Genomic DNA, 25801 nt, shown 5'->3' with positions numbered 1-25801 from the left:
GGAAGGTCTCTGTGGAGCCTCACTAACCCAGTCTCACCAGCTTGGCCTCTGCTATTAACCCGATTCCCTCCTGTTCCTCTGTGTTAATACTGTATTACTACTTAATACTGTAGGTGATGTGTTTTATTAAAAAATTTCTAATACACCAAATTAATTTTCAAATAGAAAAGGCTGGGAACTTCATTCTCATTTTTGTCATTTGTTTAATAAATTCGAGGAACATTTTCTGTTGCTCCATTGTGCGCAGTGTTTTGTCGGCATGGACCTATCGGGGAAAAAGCTTTGTTTTCAGCATTCCGCCTTTATCCTGGAGCATGGCGCGTCCCCTGTCCCCTGCATTGTTGGAGCGCTGTCTGATGTCTTTCTGTTGTTGTTTAACACGACCGCAGCCCGGTTTGTATGGTAACAGCATTTCCTCCAGGACGCAGTGATCCTGTCCGCTCAACAGCTCGCTGTCTCACGGGCACATCCCAGGGTCCTCCCAGGTGGGCCGTGTTTCTCTAATGGGGGGAGGAAGGAGATGAAGATGTGAATTTTCTGGCACTTTATACTGTGGGCAGTGCTTGATGGAAGGCCCGGGCAGGTGAACAGGATCACTGTAGCTGGGGGAAAGAGCTCATGGAAACAGAGCGCATCTGTGCCGGCAGCTTACATAGGGAGCTCAGACAGCTGACCAAGAGATGGGCCTCCGCATCCTGAATGAGAACATCGATTTAAATGGGGATAGGGAACTTCACCTAACCACGTGTGGTGTTGCACACCTGTAACCCTAGCAACTTTGGGAGGCTGAGGCAGGAGGATCTTAAATTCAAGGCCAGCCTCAGCAACTTAGGCCCTCAGCAACTTACCAAGACCCTGTCTTAAAAATAAAAAGGGCTAGGGATGGGGCTCAGTGGCAAAACACCCCTGGGTACAATCTCCAGTACCAAAAAGAAAAGAAAAAGAAAATTTCACCTAGACTGTATCTATCAGAATTTAGCCATGAGTTTGTTTTGGTGGGAGATAGAGAACTGCTCCCCCCCGACACACACACACAGAGCTCAGCCCCAGTTGGCTTCTTGGGGCCAGTAGCTATTTCACCTTTTGATGAGTACCCAAGATGTACGCTCCCACAGATGCTGTCTGCTTCTATTTTCTCTCCACTGCATCCAAGTGCAGAACCTCAATAAAGCATGGATTTCTACCACCACCAAGATTTCTGGCTTTTCCAGTAACCATGGGCTTGGTGGCTCTTTAAGCATGGAACCCCAAACTCATGTAACAGTGTGTGCACGCTATTAATGTCTCTTGTTAACCTGAACTGAAGAGGCTTTCACTTGTTCTATCAGGTGTCTTGCTGTAAGAACTGTCCATTGTAACTGTTCTTTCCCACTGATGGCTGAAGTTTTGTCCCGAGCACAAGATGGTATTTCTCTTTGCTACGAAGCACCACCACGTTCCCCAACCCAAACACCTCACCGCCACCCGACCACCACCATCTTCAATCAGGAGGATTCTCCTTTCCTTCTTTCCCATCTGCAAGAACGAGCTTGTGGTGGTTCCCTGACATTTCTCCATTAGTGACGTCTGTCTCTTTATTTTCCCGCACCTCGCCTCCCGGTTGCTTTTCTGAATTGCTTGATGATGAGCCGTGGAGTGGATGCTTAGCGGCCTATAAAAACTTTTCTTAAAGGAACTGGGTCTGAGAAGCACAGACACATGACCCTGGACAGCCTAAGGTATTGAGAAGAGGACACCACCACCGACCTTGGTAATCCCGTCACCTGGTTTCTCGCGGGGGACCTTGTCACTTCCACCAGACACTGCCAGCTTTTTTAATTTTAGATTCCATCCAGCCACCCAAATCAGACCACCTCTGACTTAGCATGATACCAATCTCTTTGGATGACCAGCTTTCAAAATAGATCATCTCTAGAGATTTATTGACCCCTTTTTCAGAGAGAGGTTGTGGATTTTATAAGAGCCTTTTAAAAAATTGATGAAAACCTACATTTCTAATGGGTTTCCTACATGTGCCTTGGGAACATATTCTGGGTACATAGATTAAAGCTCTGGTTTCAAACCAAATAACAGGAGGCAAATCATGATAAATGAGAAGCTGACGGAGGAAGTCATTTTACTTGAGGGAATACTGGAGAAGTTTTGAAAAGAGAAATTGGGAAAACAATCAATGTCCTCATTTTTTATTATTATTCTCAAATATTTAACAAAGTGGCTGGATTACTATTTTTTAAATTACCAGATTTTTCTATTTCCCTCTTTTACAAGAAACAGACCACTTACCTAGTTAAAAATTAGAGATTACCAATTTTTTGACCAATTTACAAAATAGGGCATAATTAAGGGTTTGAAATGTCATTTTTACTACTTGAAAAGTAGATTAGAAACTTTTTTCCTTTCCCAGAACACTGCATTTGTTTTTAAACATTCAGCAGGAGCCCAGGAGGTAGATGGTCAATAGGAAGTGGTGCTCGGTCCCCAGGGGCCCCAAGGCTGGCAGTTGGCTGACCGGTACCCTGCTGTCCTCCCAGGGCATTTCAGTACCCCTGCTGAGGAGTTGGGAGGAGTCTGCCAGTCCAGCCTCCCCAGGACCTGGGAGGAAGAATGATGAATGCATTTTAATCTAAAAGAGAGAGAAGAGCAAAGGCAGTTTCCAGGCTGGGTGATAAACTGAAATCCATAAATATAGCAGTGCTACTTTGAAGTTCTGTAATTGTTTGTGCGACAGGAAAATGTATATTAAGAAGGATTTTTAAAAAGCCAATTACCGCAAATGCCTCCCTTGAGAGCATCCACAGTGGAGGTGTTGGCCACCCTGGGGCAACAGAAGCTCAGATCCTTTCCTAGAGATCAGTGGGGGAGGAGTGGTCATGAAATTAAGGGGAAGAGGCAAAGGATTTGGGAGTTATTAACCTGAAATGGACTGAATGCCTAAAAAATAAAAGCAGGGCACTTTCTGGAAGTAGGAAAAATATTTTTTGACACATTAGAAACTTCTAGAGGTTCAGGGCGTACCTGATCTTTTCCCACTCATTTTAAACTTCTTTCTACCTATTGCCTTAAAATCCAGGTGCTTCCTTCCAGAGTTCCCCCTAAATTATTTGCCTAGAGCTCCCTGAAGAAAGAAATTACTTTGTGTTAATTCGTTGTAAAGGAGAAGTGATGAACATAGAAAGGCGTTCGTCATTTCATTTAGTAGCACCACAGTTTCCTCTCCAGGTGGCCTGGGGCTGTGCCTTCAAAGCAGGTGACAGACTACAAGATCTGAACAAGCTTTGTAGTCCTGTACAGATCGGCTCGGGTGTGTCTTATCTAACGATAGGACCACGTGCATTGACTTTTTTATAAAATGGACTACTTCAGTGAACATTGATTCCATGTAGTTCCAATAACTCTGTGACCTTGGACATTGGCTTTCTTTAGCACCCTCTTCACAACCGCCCTGTGTGGACACCAGTATTCTCCACACTCTGGCTCAAAGTCAAAAGAGAATTTTAATGACTCATCAAGCTGCCAAATTCTACTAATTGACCTTGTCAGCACATTTCATTCATTACTGAATATTAATGAGTGATTTTTTTTCTTTTTCTTTTTTTTTTTTTTTTTTTTTTACTGTGTCACCTGTAAAATTACAAAGCCTTGAGTAGTTTTCTCTTACAAGGAGGGGAGGGGGCCTCTTCGCCATGACCCCTGCTCACATTTGCAAAATTGAATGTCAGAGATTCGGACCTTTGCCTTCCTTAGTCTTGCTGATAGATTTCTAGTTCAGACTATTGGATGTTTATTGATTTATTGGTCTTACAGTTTAAGTACATCCACTGCCTCTCCTTTTGTAGACCCTGTGAATAGACACAAACCCCTCTCAGGAAAAGGAAATTGGCCACCCTAATTTGGTCCTTCCCGTAGTGTGCATATTGCACATATAATGTAAGTGGATGCACGCATCTTTAGGCTACTGGAGTGATATGCAGTGATCGGTCACCCTGTCTGTGGGCTGGTCCTGAGCTGTCCCCTACCTGCCAAGGCCCACAGGTGACCATAACGCTCACATTCAGCCTTCCACTTCCTGTCTCCAGTTAGTGCAGAGAGGGTTCTTCCCAGTCTAAAGACTCTTCTTTGAAAGGTGTCGTCCCTTCTGGGCGGGTGACCTGTCCTGGAACCAGTCTGTCAGCTTTCCTGCTCAGCCTACTCTGTACCAGGCTCTCTGGTGGGACTTGGCCAGGGTGTTCGCCCTTGTCCTTCGGAGGGTGGAAGAGGTTGTATCTGGATGTGTGACTTGGTTTTCCGGGTTGCCGTGTGGCACTTTGCTTTCTCTCTGTCGCGGGTGCTATCCGGGGCCCGTGGTTCCTGCTCCCTCGAAGCCCGCTCCCCCTTCAAGCTAGCCTCCTAACCACTTTTTATTCTTGCTCCAACTCTTTCAATGATGAGACGAATGCTTTTCTGTTCCACGTCACTGCCAACTCCAGGCCCAGCATGCTCTCACTTACAGCCGCCTCACCGGGTCTCACGCACAGTGCGAGCGCTGACGGTAAGCCCCAGGTTCTGCTCGGTGACTGGTGGATTACTAAAAAGGGACTCCAACGGCATCTCACAAATGCATGAAATGTTCTGATCTCTAGACAAACTGCCAGGATTTCTCTTTTCTATTCCTATTTGTAGTGATAACGTTTTCCTTCTTGTGATTTTTTAAAAAAAGAGAATAGTGTAGTACCTTGCAACGATGCAGTTTTAATATGTTGTCACTCTTTCTATTTGACAGGTTCCAATTCTTTCACAATTATTGTATTCAGTTGTGCACTAGTGTCAATAAAATTGACATTTGTGAAGCGATTTCTGGCCTTTTTCTCCGGGGTTTCCTGGGTCTGGTGGTGTGCGGGGTGACGGGGTCTCTACTAACACCAGGACTTCATTTCAGTGAGGTTTGTTTAAAAATGGGAGGGTTTTTTAAAAAATTTTTTTAATGCAAACTTCTTAAATCTGCCTTTTCCTTACATTTTCTAATCTTGTTAACCAAGGATCATTGGACTGACCACTTGTCAGTGGGGCAGAACATCTGTTCTTTGTTGTTTTCCAGATGCAGTGACACAGCTAACTGGTCAACCTGGGAGCAGGGTGTTGGGGGGAGAGGGACTCCCCTACAGTTCATTTCTACTGGGGTCAAACTTATTGCCCCTACTCCATCAGCTCCTTCCTAGGCTGCTCTGTCTTGTAATTTCCAATTAATAGACAAACAACTCCAGAGGAGAAGAGATGTCAGAAAAATGGGGGTAGGCCAGAAAATTGCTCTTTTCCCTTGGAGATCTTGAACAGTGTGCTGAGTAGCGATGAGCCTGGGACTGTATACTGAAAATGGAGGAAGCATTGACCTTGTCTTTCCTTAGAATGGTAACTTTGTTTACCAACACTAGCTCATCTGCACTAGAATTATAAATGTACATGTTAGGTCAAAACAAACAGGTTAGAAATATATTTTGAAATACCCCATGTAGCCTCAATGGATTGAGGTATAGATGTTGGCAGAATTACATTGGCAGAGCGCCCTGTACACACCATCGTCCCCGGCTGACATATAATGGGTAATGTGTGCATTTTCATATTATTTAATGTGGTATCCTTTTTCAAGGACTGATTTCCTACCTGTTGCTTTTGACTCATAAAGAGGAACTGTGATAATATAATGACCTCCAGCTTGCATTTTCAAATGACCATTATTGCATGTAATATGATGCTAGTGTTTCTGTCCCAAACAGTGACAGACATGGAATGACATCACCAGGTATAACAAGCTTGCTCTGTTCTTCGTAGAGTGGGGAGTTAGTTGCTTGACCTCTCTGTTAGCTGTGCCCATTGTTATAAGATGTAGTCTGTCCTTGGTACACCAGTCCTTTAGATGCCTGTTAGTTTAGTTCTATTTTCTGCTCATTTTTCCATGTCTTCTTGTTATAGAGATACTTTGTCTTTCTTGGGTAATTCTTAAAAATAAAAGCAGTAGTTAAGAGATGAAAATGTGATGGTGGGATGCCCTTTGCTTTTAAGCTATTTTAATTGTTATTGTGCAGAGTTCTGTCTTATCCTTAATGACATAACTAAGGCACCATTGAATTATGCATACTATTAAGATAGCCACAATTTAGGGAAAAAACCAGAAAATAATGAATGCATTGTTTCCCACGTGGTAGCCAAGGTTCTAAAGATCGGAAAAAGTGAAAAGTTGTGAATGGAAATCAAGTCCCAGAAGAAATTACTTTTTTTTTTTTCTTTAAAACTTTTCATCCCCAAACAGGCTCCCTGACTGGTAGCCCTCACCTTTCAGAGCTGTCCATCAACTCACAGGGAGGAACGGCCCCCACCAACGTGACCTTGTCTCCCAACCTGAGCCCTGACACCAAGCAGGCCTCTCCCCTGATCAGCCCGCTGCTGAATGACCAGGCGTGTCCCAGGACGGACGACGAGGAGGAGGGCCGGAGAAAGGTACCCACAGGAACTGGCTAGCGTGTGCGTGTGTTTTTATTGCAGTAAAGTGAAATAACATAAAATGTACTGGTTTAAATTCCGTCGCATTCATACATTCTCAATGTCATGTCCATCTTCAAAACTTTTCCCTCTCTAGAGCCCTAGCAATCACCATTCTACCTTCTGTCTCAATGAGTTTGGCGACTCTTGGGACCTCATATGAGTGGAATCATAGGTATTTGTCTTTTGTGATTGGCTTGTTCCACTCATCGTAATGTCCTCAAGGGTCATCCATGATGTAGCTGGTCAGAATTTCCTTCCTCTTTAAGGTGGAGTAAGAGTCCCCTGTATGTGCCACATTTAGTTTCTCATTTGTCTGCCACAGGGCAGACATGCTGTTCCCACCTCTTGCTGGTATGAATAGTGCCTTTCTGAACACAGGTGTGCCTGGATCTGTTGAGTCTCTGTTTCAGTTTCTTTCCGTACGTACCCAGAGGTGGGATGATGTGGAGTCCCCTGGGAGGATGGCAGGCTGTGGGGACTTCCTTTTACTTGCTATTTAAAGAGAAAGAAAACCCAATGGCCAATCGGCTCCCAGGTGCTCACTGATCAACTCCAGGGAATCCCGTCACCATATCACAAGCTGATGGCACCCTGGTCCCTTTCAATCCAGCCATCCTTGCTATTCCCACAAGTGTAGAACTCCCATTTTTTGAAACTTAACAAGCATTGACAATGCAAGCCATTGAAAGGCTGACTGACTGACATTTTACTAATCTGATTCCTTTAGCGGATGGTAATCTTTACGTGGAAGGAAACGTTCCAACATTGACCATATTCTCAATGGAGAGATCCATTATTTTTTTCTAGTTCCTTTAAATACAAAAATAAGAGTGTGTTTAGTCTTGATGCTGGCCAACCAAAGATCTTAAGTTAATAACGTAGCTTTAACTAGGACTTTCTAATAATCAGGACATTCTCAGAGACTTTCACTCAAGAACTATCATTGTGTCTTGTTTCCGTTGATGGATTTTGCAGAGATTCCCAACCGACAAGGCATACTTCATCGCTAAAGAGGTGTCCACCACTGAGCGGACGTATCTGAAGGATCTTGAAGTCATCACTTCGGTACGTGCAGTATTTCCCCAACAGCATTAAATTACATGACTTATCTAAACTAATACTCAGCTTGGCGAGAAGCTGGAGCTCATTAAACGTTAGGTTCTCTGACTTCGATTGGAGGATTTTAATTCTGAGTTATAGAAAATTAAATGCTAATAGTATATTAAATTCGGAATATACTCCATAAAAATTTTTGTAATTGTGGTTTTCAAATGTAAAGGAAAGACACTCCTAAGATAGAGAAAATTAAAATTGAACGTTTTGCTGTGTGCGTGCACCCATCTGGAACATTTGGGGTTTGCCGATTGTCAAGCGTAACTGATTATTCTTGAGCTCAAGGGCGACCTCAGAATGAACGGGAGCCTCATATTATCTGTGACAATAAGTGAAGTTATGTCAGCAAAATCTGCCAGAGGCTGCCTTTCATTATGGTAATCAGTCCTGTTTAGTCCTGGAAACAAAGTCCGGGCATTCCAGATGACCTTCTGACCTTTGGATTCTGGGAAAACTTGCCCGTTGGGAGGTACGTGGTACTGAGTTTGTATATCCTGAGATGCGTCTTGTGTTTGGCCTCAGCAGGTGCCCCGTACACACTGTGGAATCTTGTCCCCACATACCTCTACAACCAGAGTGACTGTGCAGGCAGCTGCTCTGTCCCCGGGTTGGCCACCTGCACGCTCAGCATCTTGATGTAGGAACAGAGGTGGCAGCTGCTACGGGGTGACTGTCCAGGAGTGGGCCGGAACGGAGGTTTTCACGCAGGCGCGGCCCATTTAAGAGACTTGTCCTGGCTTCAACAGTCCTTGGGTGACAGATTTTAGAAAGCGATTATATAGAGAAGGACATTCTCCGTCAGACAGAAAAGGGAAAGGCCCGGTCCCCTGCTGCCCCTGGCAGGCTGAACATCTGGGGGAGGCCGGAGGCCCTGGCCTCCAGTCACACTGGGCTGCACAGGTGTGGCTTCTGGAGACAGGTGCCATCGTCCACCTTCTCACCTCTAACTCGTCCTTCTTTCGTTCCCAGTGGTTTCATAGCACCGTGAGCACAGAGGACGCCATGCCCGAAACATTGAAAAGTCTCATTTTCCCGAATTTTGAACCTTTGCACAAATTTCATACCAATTTTCTCAAGGAAATCGAGCAACGACTGGCCCTGTGGTGAGTACACGGATATTTAACGGCACCTCCGTGCCATTTGACACTGCAGCCCAGAGCAGAGCAGAGGTCAAGGGCAAGAAACTGGCTTAAGACGAGCCAGCCCTAAAAAGATTTAAAAAAAAAAAAGGTACTGGGGACTGAACCCAGGGGTGCTTTAACACTGAGCTACAATGCCAGCCTTTTTATTTCCAAAAAGAGTCTCATTAAGATACTTGTGATCTCACTAAATTGCTGAGGTCAGCCCCAAACTTGTGATCCTCCTGCCTTAGCCTCCCACATCTCTGGAATATCAGGAGTGCACCATGATGCGCAGCTCCCTAACAAGATTTTTAGTTAAATTCTACACCTATTTAAATCTCATCTTCATTTTTTCTCCCCTTTGGTTTACAATTCTTCAAACTGCATTTTTTTATGATAATTACCACAAAATAAAGGTAATTGCTTTTGGAGGGGTGGCAGGGCTCTAAGAGTAGAGGCCCATGGAGGGTTTGAGGGGTGTTGGCAATATTTCACTGCTGCTTGCTTTGGAGTTATTTGTGAAGTGCCTGTGTGTCTTATGACAGTTTTTTTGTTTAACAGCATTTTGACATCTACAAAGCTCTGTGCAACACACACACACACACACACACACACACACACACACTTTTACCTTGATTTATCGTAAGGATGTATTTTGCTATATGAAATGAATGGACAGACATGCAGTGCATAAATAAAACACTAGAAAGTGCCCAAACGTCTGTCAACAGAAGATTGGTTAAGAATGATGTTAAGTCTGCCCACTAAAGACCAAATACACTCAGTACCTGAGAGATGAGAGGGAGATACAGAAACATCTGGAAAAACTCTGAATGGTGTAGAAGGAAAAATCTGAGGCACCTTTACCTAAAATAGAACCTTCTATCAAAAACAATTTCTATGGGATTTTTTAAAGCCAGGTGTAGTAGACACATGGGAAGTGGATTGCAGGGAAAAGCTAGCAAGCCCTTCTCTGCTTTAGATAGCTGTCAACCCCTTGGGGTCCATGTCCTCGCAATGGGTGAGAATCTGGTTGAAAGTGGCCTTGGGGACACTTAATGACTATGGGGCCTGCAGGGCCCTGTCTGGGGTGGTCTTGCCTCAGGTGACCCCCGACTGTGGCCTTCAAGTCTCACTTCACAGAGCTGCTCTCCTGCTCTGAGGCGGGTGTGAGTGTCTGATCCCCTCAGAGGATCCCAACTTTGAACCTTTTTTTATACCTGGAGGATAATTTGTGTGCTGCACTTTTCCATCCTTTGCAAGAACAAGGAGGAAGCATTTTACTCAGAGGCCCTGTGGGGGGGTGGCGGGAGGAGCACAGAATTGAGAAGTCCCAAGTACTACAAAGTCAGCTCACTGAAATTGGGAAAAAGCAGAAATATCACTTCAAGAATCTTGTGCATGTAAAAGAAACATCACTTTTCAAAAAATTTTTTTAAAAATCTACAAAATGTAACTTCCCAAACTTTACCTGGAACTTTCACGTTCTGCCATGTTGCTTCGTCACTGGACAAAGGTGAATGACGCTCTTGTAAGGGGTCAGAGACCTTTCCATTGCTGTCTTCTGGCCAGACGTGTATCAGTACAGACCTTCCCGACACTGTGGCAGAGGTCACATGTAGGAAATGCCAATAGGTGGTCCGCTGACATCCTACCGCAGTGGCTTCGGCAGGCTCCTACGTTAATGGGCACAGCCAGAGAACGTTGAAGCATTGCCCGACACATTGCATTTTAGGAACAAATGCCGTGTTAATTGGTCTGTGACTATAAATCTTTAGCATCTGGCGCTTACCTGCAAAAGAACATCCAGTTGCTTAAACATTAGCTATTGTCATTTGATTCCCAAAGGGTCTTCCTTAATGATCTTCCAAGGGGCCATACTTCTACCTGTGTTCTCCTGAAGACAACAAAAGCATGTGAAAGACTCAAAACTAGTCAATGTGTAGCTCAGTTGACATGACCTTCAGTGACCTTGCAATAGCAGGCCAAACCAAATAGCCGATGTTCCTCAGGGGTGAATGTAAAGCTCAGCAGTCAAGGTCAGCTGGTCGATTTCTCAAGTGCATGATGAGGGAGGCCAGGCTGGGCAGGGACTGAGAGGGAAAAGGCAGGGTGTGCGTGAGCTCAGGGGAAGCCCCTGTCCCTCCATACCTGTAGGATAGAGGCTACTTGTTAAAGTCACCCCGGAACCTTTAAAAAACCTCCACCAGGCAGAACCCAGACCAATGGCATCAGGCTCTCTGGAGGGCAGAACTAAGCGGATCTTTTCTGCAGCTTCAAGCCCAGGTGATTCTCATGTGTACAGAACCTTTGCCCTGGACCCATTATAAAGAGCCCAGAGCATGAAAAACAATTCGTCCCTTCAGACTGCAGGCCAAAGCTCGTGCGGATTCTACCCCATCTCTGAGGTTCACGTTTGAAATAGGATAAGGAGGTTGCATTCCTCTTAAAAAAAAGAAGGAAAAGAGAGGAAGAAGGGTAATTTGGCCTACTGTAGAGAAGACTTTAGGAAACCCAACACCCTTCAAACACTTGCAGGCTGGTCCTGAGAGAGGAGTAAGTGTCATTTCGTACCAGGGAACAGAACAGAAATAAAGGAGTGAAATTTCAAAGAAGCACCTTGGGTCTGTAAACAGGAAAGGGTTCCTGGGGCCGTGACAGCGAGCGCCGCCGTCTGGGGTCCTCCTGCAGAGGGCGCTGTGCCTTTCCAGAGGTGTTTATTAAATGAAACCTCAGACCCAGGAGGGCATCCAGGTCATAGGGGGCCGAGGGGTTGAGAAATGCAGATTGCCTGGCCATGCTCAGCCCTCCAGAAGCAGTACTTTGAGGGTGAGACCCGGAAATTTGTGTTTTAAAAGTACTCCTTGGGGTAGTTAAGATGAATATCTTTTTTGGAAGAATTGACCCTGCAGTTCCTCCAGCTAATTTTAGAGCCTGTGGTTCTTTGGTTTGCATTTCACAGACTGGGTATAAGTCTGGTTTCTTTATTCTATAAGCCTGAAGGAACAGATGAATGAATAAATGAATGAGTGGGTTGGTGTCCCTCAAAGTTCCACATGTGGCAGACATAGTCTCCAGGGTGGTACTTTCGGGAGTTGCTTCCTGACTTAAAATGTGGCACTTCTCTCTTTCTGCTTCCTGACTTAAAATGTGGCACTTCTCCTAAAGGCACTCCCGTCATTGCCATCCCCTCTCCACCAAAAAGAGGCCAAGGTCCGACCTTCTGATCTTGAACATGAACCTCCCAAACTATGAATAGACCCTTTCTTCATAATTAGCCTGTCTCAGGTATTTTGTTACAGGAACGTGAAGCTGACTAATAAGGTAGGTGAGTGTGTGTCTGGACTTGCCCACAGGGACTTGAACTCTTAGGGCAGGAGGCAGGCACAGAGACAAGAGGGCCTGACTTCTCGGAGATGAGGGGCTACATCTGGGTTAGACGCAAAGCACTTCTGCCAGTTTGGCCTTGGAGGACACGTGGGCTCTTAATGCCTACACGGACAGGCCAAGCCAGCTGAATACAGTCAGTGAGAAGAACAACTCACAGCAAGTTTCTGAAGGAAGGAGTTCACCCTGAGTCGCTGATTGGCAAGCTGTGCGTGAATTCCTGTGTGGCTTGAGTGTCTGCAGGTGTATGTCTAGGCTTGCATGTTGCGGTGGTATGGGGACATGGCTCGGCTCGCCCCAGATGCAAGGACTAGGACTTAGGCCCAGGCTCAGTCCACCTCAGGCCTGTGTGCAGCTGTCCTTCATCTGTAAAATGTAGCTTTCTACCTCACAGGGCTGTCTCGCCAACTCCGCAGGACAGTGTTTGGGAAGGCTTGGCAGGCTGCCCCCGCCCAACACGGAGAGGGAGGAAGCTAGCCGTTTTAAAATACATTTTTGTAAATTTTGAAATGATTTTAGACTGGGGGAGGGTTGCCAAGATGGTAGAGATTCCGTCCACTCCTGGCACCGTCGCCCTGGCAGATCCAGTGAGAGGGAGGAGCCGGTGTTTGTGCATCACTATGAGCTAAACTCTAGGTCTCATTCAGGGATGAGAGTTTCAGTGATTCCTGTTAGTGGAAATGCATCTGGATGCACCCTGCACCAGGAATCCCCCAGAACCAGACACATAAACCACACCCTTGATACAGTCGTCACACATGTCCCTTCAGTCCTCTGGGAGGCTGCAGATTGCCTCCATTGCAGCCGGGGAGTGTAGGGGAGCAAGGTCAGGGAGCTTTCCAGCGTGACCAGGCCCAACACCGGGTGGGTCAACACACCTGCCCTCTCCAAATGTCACCTTCTGCTGGGTACACACACCTGAGCAGGGAGCCTGGGTGCCCAAAGCCTGCTTCCTCATTTCTTCAGAAACAAGGAAAGCTGGTTTGGTGAGTTCTGAAAACTGGAAGAGAGCTTTTCCTTTTGAAAGCAAAGAGCCATTTACTCAGCTGTCCCACTGCTTCGGAGAAGGCCACTTACCACCAACCTCGGGCATTCTGGGCAGACTTCAGACTCCAGCCCTGGGGTGACGGGCAGACGTTGGGCACAGGCTGGCCAGGTGGTGACCCAAGGTAGACTGAGGCCTGCTGTGGTCCAGAGTGCTTTGGTGGTCTCCACAGTGTGCAGGTCTTCACCACCGGTCATAAGGCACTAGGGACAGTGGACCGTCATTCGGAGGCACTTGGAATTGGCTGTGGGGCACACAGAGTTTTCAGGGTGGAATCAACCACACACAAGCGGGGCCAGGCGCTCTGGGAAAGTGCTGCAGAGCTCTATCCAGGAGGCCAGACAGCCTGGATGGTGCCACGTCCCCGAGCAGTAGGACTCAAAGGGAAGGCCAGGGACCATCACCTTCAACTGTGGCTAACTGGGACGGTGCCTGTGAAATTAAGAGAGAGACTCAGGAAGCAGAGAAGAAGCAAGGGGAGCTGAGCTTGGTTCGGGCACCATAATTCTGAGGAGTTGATAAGAGAGTCCTCCGGTGGTGGGAAATGAGAGTCCTAGGAAAGAAATGGGTACAGGAGTGTGGGTTTGGAAATGAGGAGAAGCAGACATTGAAGGAAGAGAACATGGAGAGCAGCAGAGTCAGAGACGGAGTCTTCCTGATCCTAGCTGTGAGGCAGCTTTCCTTCCCTAGTGGGGAGTGTGAGCCAGTCGGCAAAGGAGCCCTGAGAAGCCACCAGAGGCAGGAAAGAAGAGAGCCGGGGGGTGGAGGGTCCCAGGGGAGAGCAGGTGGTCACCATGAGGCCAGGGCGGGCTGATGAGGGTTCCTGGTGTTCAGGAGCCTTGGAAGCGGGGTCTGCAGGGGGAGAGATGCCGGGGCAGAGAGGAGGCTCTGCGGGTGGGACCCACTCCGGCTGCAGGCGGGAGTGCCACAGGCGGAGCAGCTTTTCTCCTGGTGACGTACGTTCGCTGGCTGAGGCAGAGTGGCCATGGCTGAGAGGGTCAGGAATTGTCTCACCGTCCCGAGGATGTTCCATGTTCATAGAAGCCCCAGGGAACAAAGAGAACAGAGGTTAATCTTTTCCTCTTCGTTCTCTATGCTCTGAGAAGCTTAGAGTCTTTGCCTTCACATCGTTAAAGGTAATTGTGGGGATTTCTCAAAAAATTAAACAGAATTGCCATGTAACCCAGCAGTTCCACTCCTAGGAGTATGCCCCAGCAATTGAAGGAAGGGACTCGGACAGGTAATTGGTACATCAGGATTCACAGGAGCGTCCTTCACAGTAGCCAGGAGGAGGAGACCACCGTGTCCTTTGGCACAGGAATGGATAGGCACCTCGCGGTCCCTGCGACAGTACTGTCAGGTGGACCTTGAGACGTGTGCCATAAGCCAGGCCACGAGCGAACACAGGGGTGAGTTCCCCTTGTAAAGATCCCTGGAACAGTGAGGTTCACAGAGCCAGGGAGTGGAATGGCTCCAGGGGAGGAGTGGGGAGCCGCGTTGAATGGGGACAGTTTCCCTTGGGAAGAAGAAAGAGTCCTGGAGGTGGACGTGGGGCTAGCCGCACACCTACAGGTGGTCACGATGGTGAGTGTGGTGTTGCACGCAGCTCCTCGCAGGTCTACAAAGGGTGGGACTCAGAGGGTGCCCAGGGCCCCGTGAGATGGAGCCTTCAGATCTGCTTTGCACACGGCTGCTGCGCCTGCGTGTTTGCTGTGTCCTGCTGCCCGGGGCCGCCCGGGGCTCATCCCTGTGACCCGTGCTCAGCCTCAGGAGGCAAGTGGGATTGCAGGAGGAATGGCCTCCTTTCTGTCCCCGCCAGCCTACGTGCCAGGCCTTGAGGGGTCAAATCCTGAGAGCCTCCTGGGCCCGCACACTGAGGGGGGGCCAGGCTCTTCCCAGGAGCATTTTAATCTGAATGCAGACCTCTGGAGGCTTGAAGGCTCCTGTCCCTGACTGTGGAGGCCCCTTGCATCTCCTGATGTCCCTTTGCTGCCCAGCAGGCCCAGGGGCCTGGTTCTCAGTAGTGCCATTTCTCCTTGGTGACGCAGGAAGGGCGTGGCAGCGAGCATCCCAGGTGTGGCCCACTTCTCCTGAGGTGATGTCCGGACTTACTTCCTCTCTGGCCTGTGTTTGAAGGTGAGGTCTGCAAGGGATGGCATTAGAAGGGAGCCAGAGCACCCCCACCACACACCTGAGGTCCCGTAAGCAGGTGCTCTTCCTGCAGGCCTCTGGGGGCCTCGCCATCCCTCCAAACCAGAGCCCTCCCCTCACTCAGAAGCAGCCAGCTCCTCTTCACACCTTGTCCCAGAAGAGGCAAATGTCCCCTGGGGTCAAAGCAGGTGCCGGGCCTGGGTCCACACCATGCTCCACCCCACCCAGTCACACATGCATACACCCCTTGCCCAACCCCGAGGCCGGCTACCACCACACTCCATCTCCAGGACAGCAGGAGGGTGGACAGACCCCGCACCCTGCTGGTGCCAGCAGCTGCAGGTGGCCTCTGCCCAGCAAGGCAGCGGCTGGCTGTGTGTGCAGGTTCTCCCCAGGCGTAAGCTGGCCCCCACCCAGGGAAGCGTCTGTGGACTATTCCCACAGTCTACCTGAGGAACGGGTCTGATTTCTGTGTCATTCTGTAGCCCAAGGTCAGGACAGCTGTGCCGGTTGACTGTAGAGGGCCCCTTTCATTGTTAACGGTGATCATGCCTGTCCCACAGCTTTGCTCGAGGTTTGGACAAGTCTTACCAGACATGGGGCGATGCAAAGGTGTCCGGGCGTGCCGTGGCACACGTACTAGGGCCAGGGACCACTTGCTCCCTTTAGAGTAGACTTAGCCAGCAGTGGCTGGCATCCAGTGGGTGTCGTATCCACCGCCTCCACCTTTGATACGTGTGCCCCCGCCTTCCAGCGATGTGCCATCCGTGGGGAGCAGGGACTTGGGGCATCGCTGCCGCGGCCCAGGAATCCTGAGTCACGCCTGAACCCCGCAGTCACTTAACCACATTGATTTTCCCACCATAAAATTGATTTAGCCCATTTCAGAAGCTGCGACTCCCCCCTCCCCTTCCGTGAATTCCCATGACGGTCCTTGGCCTTTGTATATCACCGGTCACTTGGCACCTGGGATCTCCGTTACCTAAGCACTTGTCCGGCTGCTCTGCCGAGGCCGGGGGTGCCTCTGGGGAAGCCGTTCCAGTCTGGAATTCAGTATGACATTTGCTCACCTGGATGGACAGACGGACAGACGGATGAACAAATGGCTTCTCCCACATAAACTGCATTGAGCCTCTTGCTAAGGCTCATTTTCATTGTGGTTTTAGTCCTTTCCTGCCTCATCTTCCCTGGAAATGTTTTGAGACCATTTACAAATGGAAAACAACAGAAGAAAAAGATAAAGACCTGCGCAGTTGCCCAGAGCCGTGGCTGCTCGTCACATGGAGCATTTTAAATATGATCAAAGGAAGTTTAGCTTCCGAGTGACATTAGTCATTCCAAGTGCTCATTAGCCACCGTGGCTGGCGGCCTGTGTTGGGTAGCAGACAGACAGAACACTTCCTGCCCCAGAAGGCTGTATGGACAGAATGCGTCTGAAGGAGCAGCGTGGGCTGGGGCTCACTCGGGGTAGAGACCCGCGCTCCATCCCTGGGGAAGAAAAGAATGAAAGGGGGAACCAGGTTCCCTCTCCTTGGCCCGTCGAACTCAAGGCCTGGTGCTCCAGGCACTTAGTTACAGCCCCATGGGTGACAGTGACTTGGTTTCCTCTGGGGTCCCTTCCACAGTGATGAATTGCTGTGTCATGCCTCCAAAGCTCCAGGATGGACCTTTATATCAAAGGGGGCGTGGCAAGTGAGGATGGACAGGGCTTTTAAACTTATAAATCACATTCCAGTGCAGAGTTAATTCTAAGAAACTACAATTAATGAGCAACTACTGTGTGCACACTCTGCATTGATATGGCACCAATGCAAGTTGGCATTAACTGATCAAAATGAAGCCACCAATATATAATTTTCCTCTTGATCTTCAAAAACAGGATGGCGAGCCGTGGCCCAAGGACAAATCTACCTGCCTCCTGTTTTGTTAACCTAGTTTTACAGAAACACAGCCGTCCTCGCTGTCTGTGGTGGCATTTGTCCTGCCTGAGCAGAGTTGAGTTGCCACGGTGACTGCAGGGCCACAAAGCCAGGTGCATGTGACACAGAGGGCTTACTAGCTGTGTCCTCCTTGGAAGTCCCCACTGGGCACTCAGTGCCAGTCTCTGCCCTGGCCCTGCCCTGACCGTCTGCAGGAGGACCTGGGCGGGTCTGAGCCTGAGAAGACAGCCCAGGGTTGTTCTAATTGGCCTGGGGACATCTTAGGCAAAACAGTCCCAGCAGGGAGGGGACCTTCAAGGGTGGCTCCCTGCCCTCAGGGCTCTGTCCACCCCAAGAACTGCAACACAGACGGTGCCCCCCGAGGGCATTACATAGACACCTCAAGCCGTGCCAGAGATGCTGAGCAGTGGTCGGGGGAGGAATCCGCCACTTGGCCAGAGGAAGGGACGCGTAGCAGTGGCCCTGCGTCCGGGCAGGCTGCGTCCTCCCCTCCCTCTGCTGGCCTCTGCTTTCCGGCCGGGCCTCCTTCCCACTTTTGAGGCCTTAGCTCTGCGGCCACAGGCTCCGGCCTCACTGAAGGAGCGACCAGGAGAAGGCAGGGTCACCCCCACTCCACCTCTCCGTGCCCTGTGGGTGCTGGGCACTGTTCTCCTCTAAGACTGTGGGCCACGGCTCCCCCTCCCGCCCCGCCAAGGCCGCCTGGTCCCTGGCACCTAGGGACCTCTGAGGACTTGTGTGATGGTCCTCTGCATCTCTACCCACCCTGCTGTGCCTGGGGGACAGAACTGCTCACGTCCCATCTGATTATGACTGAGGTCTACAGAGGTGCCGTGATTTCCACCCAAGGCTCCTCCTAGGGTGGAGGCAAGCAGGCCGTTTATTTTATGCCTTAGAATGGAGGAAAAGGGCTGCTAGAAATGTTTATGGGTGATGGGTTTTACTTCCCGAGTTCCAGACAGTATTAAGCACCGCTCATAGATCGGGTCCTTGCACCTTTACAAGAACCCTGTTAAGTAGATGCTGTTGTTATTCCCTCACATCACATCCGAGTCAGGGAGACTCAGAGAGGTTAAGTAATTTCGTGAAAGTCACGCAGCTGGTAAGGGCAGGCCTGGGTTCTGACCCAGGCAGTCTGGCTACCACTGTGCCTTTGGCTGCAGATGCTTTAGGCTTGACATTTAGAGGGGAAGGACTCCAGGAAGCAGCTTCTGTCACTCTTCAGCTGTAACATGAGAGCTAATTCCCAGCTCCTCGGATACCTGAGCCCGGAACAGAATCTAAAATAGCCACTGCCTGCTGTTGTGTGCTGCTCCTGCCGTCCTGACACACTCACAGGCTCCAGGCTGTGGGGACAGGGCGGGACGCAGCACTCTGCCTGGTTGTACCCGGGGCAGCTGGAGGCAGGGGCCATCTCTGCCCTCGCCCCCGTCAGCCCACAGGAGAGCGCGTTCTTCTGCTTTCCTTTGTTCAGCAGGAAAGTGGCAGGATGGGACAAACTCTCAAGTCGGCAAAACCTTCCAGAACCTTCTTTCCCTACATATTCGGACAGATATGTACTGTGTGCCTGCCACACGTCATGACTCCTCGGGGCTCAGTGAGCCACTTCTCCGTCCAGAATTGCTCTCTAGTTCCACTCTCTGCCCCAAAGCAAGGAGCATCCTGGTACGACTTAGAAGGGGAGTCCGGGGAGTGTTCGGGGGCCCACCCCGCGTCCTACACGTGCCCCTCGAGAGATCGTGAGCATCCAAGCCCTTCCCCAGAGCAGGGTCCTGGAGGTGTCCGCCAGTGAACCACCGCCGTGTCCCTTGCCGTGTGTCCCCTGTGAGCCTTGGTTTCCACGGCAGCGTCTACTGTCCTTCCTCTAAGTTCTCTTTGACCATCCAACACCCTCGGGAGTCCCCCCTCTCTCTCCCTGCGGAAAGTGAGGAGCAGAAGGGGGGCCCTCGCCAGGGGCAGAGGCCAGGAAGAGCCATCCCTCCCTCTCCCTGGAGGCTGTAAGCCGGGGGTAGGAGGCAGCGGTGAGCTGTACCGCTCCTGGCTCTGCCTGCGCCCAGCTGGCAGAACTTGGGCATGGCGGAAATATTCTGTCTAGAGCAGCCACTGGCCACACGGGCTGTCGAGCCCTGGGAACGTGGCCAGGTGACTGAGGAACTGAATGTGACGCTTCCCCTGAGTTTGGGTAAAGTTAGGCTTGTGGGTGTGATTTCCCTGCCCCTCGTGCCTGAGTGTCCCTCACATGACACCTGGACCGTCCACCGTCCTGGTGTCCAGTCTGCGAGGCAGTTGTCGGAAGTAACCCTCGAGGACAGTCCCCGGCTCCTCCCACCTGCTTCCGCCGGGTGGCGGCTCCTGCTCTCGTTTGAGGTGGCTTCACTGGTCAGAGGTGAGGCAGCCTGGGAGCTGGGGAAGCTGGGCTCACTGTGTCGAGGGCACCGTGGGTGAGGGGCTCGTGTGGTGTGGATTTATTTTAAATTGCGTGTCTGTGTGTTGCTTGTTTTAAAGACATGTTAGGGGCATGGAGCTGCCCAAACAGGCTTTCCACCTCCTGGCTAGAGGGACAGGGACTGTGGTTGTCGGTGACATTGCCATTTATTTGTGTGTGTTTGTTTATTTGTTTATTGAAGGGGATACCAGGAATTGCACTCAGGGGCACTCGACCACTGAGCCACATCCCCAGCCCTATTTTATAATTTATTTAGAGACAGGGCCTCACTGAGTTGCTTAGTGCCTCACTTTTGCTGAGGCTGGTTTTGAACTCGGGATCCTCCTGCCTCAGCCTCCGGAGCCATTGTGATTACCGGGCGAGCACCCCCACGCCCAGTGACATTTCCTTTTAAAGCAGGAGTAAACGTCACACGTCCCCAAGCACCGCCAAGAGCTCATTTCTCTTGGATTTTCTGCCGCACCCCTGACTATGTAGCCCTTGGTGCTTTGACAGCAGGCTGCTTTCCTTAGAACAACAAAGACACTTCCAGTTGCCCGAATGACGGGTGTTCCTGCCAGAAGCCACCTGAGAGCACACAGTATCCAGGTCACTGGACCCAGTGCCCTGGCTCTTCTGCTGTTTTAACACGCACCCTGCTAACCACAGATTAAACACAGGTGAGTACACAGGGCTTGCTGGACACGTCACACCTGCCGTAAGGTGGCTGGATGGTAACTTTTGCCCTTCTTCCTCAGTCTGACCTAGAGTTAGACCTCAGAAAGAAGAAGCCAGAGCTCTCAGGAGCCGGGTAGTGTAGATCTAGAGAGGCCGAGAGCACAAAGGGCCCTATGCCCCAATACCCATGGCTGGCAGACTCCATGAGGCCTGGCCAGGGAGATGCCAGGCCCCAGCTCGACTTGATTAGTGGGGCTGCAAATAATGTTAAAATTAATAGATTTTCCTCTCTGTGGATTCAGAGGATATGGAGACCCATCCAAAAGGTATTGGGATCCACATGGGTTACCTGTGGCCAGTGTGTCATGTGCATGTTAATACAGCGCGTCACTCTGGCTACCTCGGTAGCGTTTTGAACTAACCACACCGCCCACCCTACGTACCAGCATGAGCTTTGTCTCCCCCATCTGCTCATTCCCATGCTTTTACTTACTTAGACACACAAACATACGTAATAACATACATTTTTTTTTTCCACTTAGAATCACAGACGCTGCAGGGAGTAGTAAGGATAAGAATGTGATGTTTGTTTTGCAAATGGAGACTCAGAGGCTTCAGAAAACTGGATCTGTGTGTTAGGGGTCAGAGGGCACCAGGACATGGAGCAGGGTGAAGAAGTCGGAGAAGGGAGGGCGGGATTTCTCTTGGGCTACTTGGGAAGCCCAGCATGGGCATTGCTGCCTTCCGCTGGCTGGATGGCCTTGGACCCATCCCCAAGGATGGCCCCGGGCTTCTGTGTTCTGCAAAGTTCTTCCTCCCCCCCCAGGGAGACCACCTCACAGGGCAGTCAGACTTGAGGGACAGGTGGGAGATGGCATGGTCAGTGAGGTCCACAGCCCACTGTGAACTCGGTCCCCTTTGGGGTTCTGTGTTGACCTGGGGCTGGGAACGTGACCCGGACAGCACAGGGTGGGTTTATCCTGGCTGGCTTGGCCTACCTGCGGCCAAGTAGAATTCTTGGCTGTCAGAGAAAAAAACCCAGGTCACGGCCCCTCCTGTCTCCCGAGGGGCTCACGGGGGCCAGACCCACAGCTCCCCTCCTCGATGGCACACACAGGTCAGGCTCACCCCAGGTCTCCTTCCTCTTCTCTCCTTCTTCCTGTTGCTCGGTCAGTCGGCTGCTACGTGCTGACCAGCTCAGCGAGTGAAGTGTTCGAACAAGGTCAGGAAGACTCAGAGTTCACGGTGTGCCTGTGCATGTGTGTGTCCAGTCCTTTGCTGGGGTCAGTGGAGTTACTCCTGGGAGTACGATAATCACATTGCAAGGGTCAGAGGGTAGCATCTGGGTGCGGTTTTCCTAAGCAAAATTGTCAAAAGAATTTCCATCTCTGTGCTGCGTGGTAATCACCCAGACAACAAATATGTGGCCCTGCCTTCCGAACAAGGACCCCTTTCTTATGGGGTGAACATCCGCAGGATGTTGTGGGAGAGTCATAATTACTTTTTCATGTTCCTGATAATACAATGACCTTTCGGCTACTTAGAATAAAATGAACGCCTTTCATCTGTGGACTTGGTGGCAGGGACGTCGAGGAAGTCAGACTCGAAGGTATTTCCACACGGGGGCAGCAGAGTTCAGGTTTGGCCCCAGCCCCGGAGGACAAGTCTCCTGTTTGGACCCCACGGGGCAGTGTGACCCGGGCGGGGACAGATCTGCTGCACTCTTTGCAGAAACTTCAGAGCCCCCAGCCTGCTCTCAGCATGGAGCCAAGCCCCTTTAAATGGAGTGCTGTTGTCTCCGTGGCCCAGGGGAGAGAGGCCACCGGCACAGGGCAAGTCCAGGCGCTGAGGGCCTGGAGACACAGACACGGCTGGGATAGCAGCAGATACAGGAAGGAATGTCCCCTGGAGTTGAGGGGTTTTACATCAATAGATTTCCCTTTCATAAATAGTTGGCAGAAGAACAGAGGCAGTGAGATTAAATGAAGTCTGGCTCCACTCTCCACTCTGCGCCACTCTCCTGGGCTCCACTGGGCGGTGCTGGCTTTGGAGGGGAGGCACTTGTTGCTAATGGCAACCAGGAGCCCGCCCCTCTCTCCCGCTCAGTCCAGGCTACTCTGGGTGAGTCACCAAATCCCAGGCTTTGAACGACAGACCCTTCTTCTGTGATGTCACCTGGAGGCCCATTGGGGAATTCCTGGGTCCATCATTGAAGTTCCAGATCATCGCTACGTGTCCACAGACAGGTTTCAGTTGTGCCTCCTTTTCTGGCCAGGTGCCATTGAGTCCTGTCATTCTGGCCCCCTCGGGTTCTTTGAAGGGAAGACCTACTGTGTTCAGGAGTGGAAGGCCACGGGGAGAGGGAAGGAGAGCAGGCCAGCCCTTAGGAGAGCGAGGTGTGCCGTGCGGGTGCCGCAGGGCGGGTGCTTCTGCAGAGCAGAGGGCGTCCCCGGCCAGAGCTTCCCACCGGCTGGTCTCCCTCCGCTCAAGGGTTGAAGCCCAAGGGCAGCCGGCCAGTTATCAGCTGAGCCCGGTCACCTGCAAGGGTCAGCAAGACAGCCAGATGATGAAGGGCTCAGCGGTGGCTGGGCTAAGACCCCCCACTCCACAGGTGCCTCGAGCCCAAAGGGTGGATCCGCGGGGCTCAGCAGTGGGCTGTGGATTGTCGCCAGGGGAGACTGGAGTCTCTGGAAGAAGCTGGAGCAGCCCCTGGCAACCCTGTTCCAGGAGAGAATTTGATCTGCTGTCTGGGGACCAGGGAGAGGGACCAGGGGGAGATAATGGAGGTTCCTAGCTTGGGGCAGAGACCATTAAGAAAATGTAGGAAGAGGGTTGGGCCTGGGAGCCAGACCATGGACGGGGGAACGTCTGGGTCCATTTGTGGGGTCATTTGCGTTGAGCTCTCTGGAAGGTCTGAGAACCTGGGTGGATAGCTGTATAGGGAACCTTTGGGTGCAGATTGGGATCTTGAGCTGAAACTAGAGAGCACAGGAGGACGTCTCCTCTGCAAAGGACAAAGGAACGATGGCCACCAATGGGGTTCCAGAGGACACAGAGATCTCAGAAGTAGTACAGAGAGGAGGAGGGGGCGAGGGGCTAAGAGCAGACCTGGAGGCGAGTGAGGGTCATGGCGGGGAAAGGCTGGTGGGGACACGGTGGCCCCAGTGGGGGACTCGGTGGCAGGGAGAGGGCTTGGCACAGTGGTTGAGAGGCTCATGGCAAATGTCCCGTGAACCCCGTCAGGGAGTGCGGAGGATAGAATCCATGTCCATGGAGAGGAGGATGGTGACGCGTGGCCAGCAGGAAGCCAAGGCGGGGAGTTCCACGTGGGACAGAGGGTGGGCCAGGCTGGAGAAGGCCAAGGAAGTAGAGGCCCAGGGCTGGGCCTCCCTTCTGTTTCAGAGGGGCTCTAGTGGCTCCGGCGGTGTGGGCCCCCCCCCCGGCTCCTGTGAGGGGGTGCACACGGGGCTGGCCATGGCCAGCAGCAGAAAGGGTGCTGTCGATCGCGGGTGCTTGGAGCCGGGGCAGAGTGGGGGCTGCCCCCATCTTCACTGCACCGGCCTGACTGCCTCCTGGCCTCGCTTGATGATGCCCGTGTGTGCCCCCTGCCTCTGCTGGTCTCCTGAAGGTCCTCAGTGAACCCAAGATGGAGGCACAGGTGGGGCCTCCAGCCCCCTGCAAATGTCTGTTCTCTCCGCTGGGGGTCACCAGCTACTGACGTGTCTGCACCCCCAGAGCCACCTCACCTGAGCCGCCGCCTCCTCTGTGCCCTGTGAACACCTCTGGAGTCCAGTACCTGAGTCTCGTTGGCTTTTAGTTTGTTTAATTCACCCCGCTCCTACCAGTTGGCTTCTGGCTCTCTGGAACCGTCGTCTGAAGATATCCACCAGGTTGATTGTTGTTTTAATCTGGGAAATTCTTTTCTCAAAGCCACTGCAAACTCAGAAGCTCAACTACCCGGGCTCAAGGACAAGTTCTCTACCTCGAGTTAACAGGCATTGGACTGCAGAGTTTCTCTGTGCCTCAGTTTCCCTAGCTATAAAATGAAAGCTCTAGTAGACCTGCTTCATGAAGCTGCTCTGAGAGTTAGATGAGTCGATGCCTCTAATGTCCTTATTGGTAGATCGTCTGGTACATGAAGGACTCAGTAAATAGTCACTAATATTGTGATTTTCCTTGTGGCTATCGAAGTCCCTGAATTATCAACGACAGCTTTGGCACTGAGCTATAGGAAACATGACGATATGTGCACACACTCCTTCCACGTGCACACAGCTTTGCTGTGCATCTGGAGGGCCCGGTCCCTCCCCATGTCCCTCTCTACTTGGCCACCCATCCTGTTCCCTCCAGGAATTGGGCCTCCTGCATTTTCCCAATTTTGTCTTTCCCTTCCCAAGGGCTTTCCAGACAGTTCTTGGCTTCAGGCTAAGGGCCCTTGGGAACAGAAACATCAATTCAGGGGCTGTCTTGCTTCCCGCAAGTGTTAGTCCCATCTACAGGACGCGGTCGGCTCCCGAGTCAGTTACAGTAAGTGTCCTTCAGGCTCAGGACGTGGATGGAAAACAGTTAATGTGAGATGAAACTAAAAGATGGGAAATTGGTTCTGCCCTCCTTCAAAGCACAAGTGGGATTCTTGTCTGCAGAGTGAGGAGGGGAATTTCAAAGTCTCCTTCCAGCCCTGACATGTTGTGATCCCAGAGAAAGTACTGGGGATGCCCTGGGAGGGGTACAGACAGGTGGCTGCAAAGGAAACACCAAGGGAGGCCTTCCCGGTCATCTGTCACTGTTAACATTTGCCTTTGAAACTTTGCTCTCAGGGAAGGCCGCTCAAATGCCCACCTCAGAGATCACCAAAGAATCGGAGACGTCATGCTGAGGAACATTCAGGGCATGAAGGTGAGCAGGGCGGCCTGGGGTGGGCAGGACCCCAGAAGAGGAAGCTGGGCTGCCCAGGCCCCGGCTTTCAGCCCTTCTGCAGGCACGTTGCCGACCCCCTGCAGACACCCGACGCAAAGCAGCGAGGGTGGCAGTCTGGGTGAATTTTCCTCTAGGTGTTACTTGAAGGAAACATTTTTAGTAGTTTTTTTGTGGCTGTTGTTTCAAAGTCTTTGCATTTGCACCCAGAAAAGCAGGTACTTTTTTTTTTACTGAATAGATCATTCAAAACATTTTTTTAAATGGCAGACAAAACATTGGTTGACTCATTTCCAGTTGGTGGTTGTGGTTTCTTCTAAGCACGACAAAATATTAGCTGTGTAGGGATTCCAGGAAATCCCATGACTTTACATCAGCATGGAAGGGTGTGGGTGTGTGCTCGAGCGTGCGTGTGGGGGCTTTAGTTTGTTGTGTTTTGTGGTGCTGGGGATTAAACCTAGGCTTTGTACATGCTAGGCAGGCATCTCCTACCTCTGAGCTACACCTCCAGCTT

The 25801-nt window shown here is 50.8% G+C and overlaps 1 protein-coding gene across 6 annotated transcripts in view; it reads left to right on the top strand.

The window, feature by feature from the left end:
* The window catches only part of Farp1 (FERM, ARH/RhoGEF and pleckstrin domain protein 1), a 264905-nt gene that overhangs the window by 220462 nt on the left and 18642 nt on the right, over nucleotides 1-25801 (top strand). For 5 of the 6 annotated variants that reach the window (XR_003301739.2, XM_026399205.2, XM_026399194.2 and 2 more), the window contains 4 exons: nucleotides 6284-6471; nucleotides 7492-7581; nucleotides 8599-8732; nucleotides 25191-25269. Coding sequence is in view for 5 of the 6 variants with exons in the window: in XM_026399205.2 (XP_026254990.2) it covers nucleotides 6284-6471; nucleotides 7492-7581; nucleotides 8599-8732; nucleotides 25191-25269 (491 nt within the window). In the remaining variant the exon portion in view is untranslated. The remainder of the gene's footprint in view (nucleotides 1-6283; nucleotides 6472-7491; nucleotides 7582-8598; nucleotides 8733-25190; nucleotides 25270-25801) is intronic. The other variant, XM_026399222.2, reaches the window with a different exon arrangement.

Source organism: Urocitellus parryii, chromosome 2, assembly GCF_045843805.1.
Source record: "Urocitellus parryii isolate mUroPar1 chromosome 2, mUroPar1.hap1, whole genome shotgun sequence".
NCBI classification, from domain to species: Eukaryota; Metazoa; Chordata; class Mammalia; order Rodentia; family Sciuridae; genus Urocitellus; species Urocitellus parryii.
This window is presented reverse-complemented; position numbering and strand designations above follow the sequence as displayed.